The following is a 4,007-nucleotide window of genomic DNA, read 5'->3' on the forward strand; positions in this document are numbered from 1 at the left end:
AAGTAAAACTAGAATACTGTAAATAAATAATATAAGATATATTTTTATTATATAAACTAATAATATATAACTATATATAGACATAATATTGTTGCCTACTTAGTATATAGACTGACAGAAGGAAGGCACTAATGAAGGGCAGATAGGCGATTGGCGTTATCAGTTCTGTTATCAGTGACTGTATTTATGAGCCACCCCCAGAGCGGACAGTCCCAAGTTCCCAGGCCCCCTCCTTTGATAATTCTATGTGTAACAGTTTCCTGCCTTCAGATAATTGCTAGTCAAGAACCATAACTCGCATACGGGCTCCGCACTTGCCAAATCGAGTAACTTCATAACGAGTAATAAAATAATATTAATTTTTTAATCGGAGGTACATCGAATATGGGAAAACACATTAAAATTATAATAATCCATTATATAAAAAAAAATAGTGATCACCGTGTAATATTTTATTTTAGCCTCAGCGAATTGAAAACTTATTGACATTTACAACTGTACAAAAAAAAATACGGTGAGTAAATCTGATAAATCAGAACATATGATAATCTTGGGAAGGAAACACCAATTGGTGGTCCTTGAACCATTGATTTAAATTAGAAGGTCCTCTGGGCATTATTTTCAGACGAGTATTATAAGGGATTTTTAAGGATGAGAGATTAAGAACTAATGAATTTGGATGGGTAAGGATTTTGAGATAAAAGGAGGTACATCTATATCGGACCAAACAGCAACGTATGCAGTGATGTTGAGGTCATTTTTAATGAGTTTATTTGTAACGTAATAAGGAAAATCAAGGATTTTGGATTGTAAGGATTGGATACTGGAGGAATTTGATTGTTTGGTAGAGTTCCAAAGCTCAATTCCGTGTGTCCAAATTGGTCAGATTATCATAGAGTATTTATGTTTTTGTAGTAAATGGGAAGCTCAGAGCGTTTGTCAATTAGGTGCTGTAGTAATCGAAATCTACGAGCAGTTTCTTGTCGTTTCAGTCTTGTGTGTGGATTCCAAGTAAGTCTCTTGTCAAGATGGAGTCCTAAGTAGCGAATCTGTTCAACAGGCTTAAGTGGGTATTAAAAAAAGATACTGATAGACAGGAGAGTAAAGGTTTACCACGGAGAGTAGAAGTGATCTGGTGGGATTTGTTGGAATTTATTTTGATTCTCCAGTTTTGACACTATTATTCAATGGATGTTATATGTGACAGCTGAGTTTATGATGCAGTAATAGGGTCTTTGCTTACAGACAGTACTCATGTGTCATCAGTGTATTTAGGACTGTGTTAGGGTGGGTTGGGATATCAACTATACACCGTAAAGCGAATGGGACCTAGGATACTACCTTGAGGAACACCGGAGGACTGAGGAAAGAGAGTTGAGTAGGCTAGGTAACTGTAAACTTAAATTCTGAACAGTCAGAAAAGAAAAGGAAGCTCAATATATTTATATTGATTATACTAAATTTGACAAAATAATACAATCTGAACTTCAGGATACATGTAAATTACCGTTATACAATTTGTGCATCGAGTAATACAATTAAATGAACTGTTGTATAATTTGTAAAATGGTGGTGGGTCCGATGTTAAGCGGATAGGGAGTACCCTCTTAGTAAATTATAATAAAACCGCCAACCGCCCCCTAAATCCCAAACTAGCTCCATTCTTATCATTCCTACGAAACATTTATTAAAAACGAAAGGAAGAGTTTAGTTAAATCGAGGAACATTGAAAACAGAGGCGTATCGTGGATGTGAACCTTACGGGGCGGAGGAAAATTTTGCTTTCTTCTAATTAAAATACTCAATAATTCTAAAGAAAGTTTTGGCAAGAATCATCACTTCGTTTATTGTACAGGTTACAATTAAAAAATTGATGAAAGGTGTTATTATTATTTATTGTGAAATTTTGCCGCCCCTTAAAGTGCTGACCGGAGTGATCCGCCCCCAAGTACCACTTCCACTACGCCACAGATTCATCAGGAAAGAAGATATTATGTTTGTATCTAGTTTTCATTAAGCCCTCACAAAGCTCCACAAAGTGGGACGAAACGTTGTCTAGGTTTAATCGATTTTTAAAACCATTTTCCATGTTCCTGTCTATCTTCCTACAATCTAAATATATATTCACTGATTATTTTTTTTTAAGATAGGATATAATGCCAAGATAATTAGAAGCCAAATGATGACGGAAACAACATAAACTGAAATTCGTATTCATAAAAAGTAATATAAGAATACCTGAATAAATAAATAGTATTACAAAAAACTTCTTTTCATCCTTTTTTTTTTTTTAGTTGTAGCTCTGAAGCTGCGATATTACAATTAATAATGGGGAAAATAAGGTGTGAATAAAAAAAAAAAAATACACATATTTTACTAAGTTGCAATTTTTTTGTATTTTTAAATTTCATTTTTTATTTTTTTTATTCTATAACCTAACTTTTTTTTTTCTCTGTACATTTGTAGTTTTCCTTTTACAGTCCGAGTCATATCCTTTTTTTTCAAAATGAATTCAACGTCTCGGAAGGAAGCCAATTAACATGAGCTGCGCGGCTCAAGCCTCTTAGACACGAAGGTGCCTCTTCAGCACGGCACGGGTCGAACTTATGCCGTGGGGACTTTCTCTTCCGTCGCGGTGGTGGCGCCACTAGCTACCGAGGTCCCGTCGTCTTGTGGTGCGGTACAGGAGAGGCTTGGGAACTTCTGCTGGAGAGCGATCTTGTACTTAGGATGGCTGCGAAAAGTAAATAAATAGTACTTTAGAAAATAATGCCTGATAATTCAAGAAAAAGAAACATAAATAATTGATAATAAACATAATTTGCTGGCTAAGCAAAATAAAGCAGCGTAGTCAATTGTTCTGTTTTATGCATCAAATTCAACACATACTTCTCAATTCTATGAGGCAACCAAACAAACTCATATAAACATGGTACAAACATTTTTATCAAAAACTTTTACCACCAGCCGGAATGGTCCCTCCCCATTCTCTGTTAGCTCCCCGGCTATCATGCCACTCATGTACAAACCGCCTTCAGCGGACAATGCTTTCCTCATCTCATAATGCCATCAGGCAAAACAAGATAAAATGTAAATATGAGTATATATAATTTTGCCTAGGTTAAGTAATATATAATTGTAATTGATTGAAAATAAATAAATAAATAGGAGGTTAGAAAAAAAAAAAAAAATTATCAAAAACTTGTAACATCTTATAATGCCGTAAGGCAATCCAAGATAAAATGTATGTAGTATATATATAATTCTTAGTTTTTAAGTGCTATATATAATTGTATTTGTTTCGATAAATAAAAAAAGGAGGTAAGAAAAAACAAATTTATCAAAAACACTGCGTCAGATTACAGGATCTCCATGGTACTCAGTAACAGAATCCTGCACACAGACTTCACATACCAACTATATAAGACCACATTAAAACAAATGGGACATTTCATGACAAACGCTACCAGGGCCCTATAGACTTGTACAACACATTATAGGCTACTATGAATATTTTGATAACAAGTACCATAGACTAAAAAGGAGCTGAATGAGGGATCTCTTTAGCTAATTAATGAAATGAATTTAAGTCAGGAGGAGGTACTGGTATCTATCATGGCATTGTTATCATTTTACAATTTATCACATTCGCTCATTCAATCTGAAGACAGGTATGAATTTATAGAGTTAAAAAAAAATTCAAAGCAAAAAATATTATTTAACAGTAGTAATTATTGGAAGGAAATCCAAGTTGCAAATCTATTATGAAATACCTAAATTCAATTTATTAAAGATCATAACTAACCAATAATGTTTACCCACATTTTAAAATCTTGATTTCCGATCTCCCCCACATTCCTGCTCTTTAAAATTTAAATTGTATACCGAAGAATGCCTTCTAAATTTTTTTAGTTTATTTATTTATATTTAAATTTTAGCTAAGGTTACACAATTTTATTATTTATTCATTTCCAAGGAAAAACCCATAATACTACTTACATCTTATA

The 4,007-nt window shown here is 33.5% G+C and overlaps 1 protein-coding gene across 1 annotated transcript in view; it reads right to left on the reverse strand.

The window, feature by feature from the left end:
• Nucleotides 1-2,371: 2,371 nt before the first annotated feature.
• LOC106679429 (opsin-1) overlaps nucleotides 2,372-4,007 on the reverse strand; it is a 7,584-nt gene continuing 5,948 nt past the window's right edge. The window contains exon 8 of the mRNA XM_014418591.3: nucleotides 2,372-2,734. Within this exon, the coding sequence (XP_014274077.1) occupies nucleotides 2,605-2,734 (130 nt within the window). The 3' untranslated portion in view covers nucleotides 2,372-2,604. The remainder of the gene's footprint in view (nucleotides 2,735-4,007) is intronic.

Source organism: Halyomorpha halys, unplaced genomic scaffold (genome assembly GCF_000696795.3).
Source record: "Halyomorpha halys isolate HHAL.00 unplaced genomic scaffold, Hhal_1.1 Scaffold202.1, whole genome shotgun sequence".
NCBI classification, from domain to species: domain Eukaryota; kingdom Metazoa; phylum Arthropoda; class Insecta; order Hemiptera; family Pentatomidae; genus Halyomorpha; species Halyomorpha halys.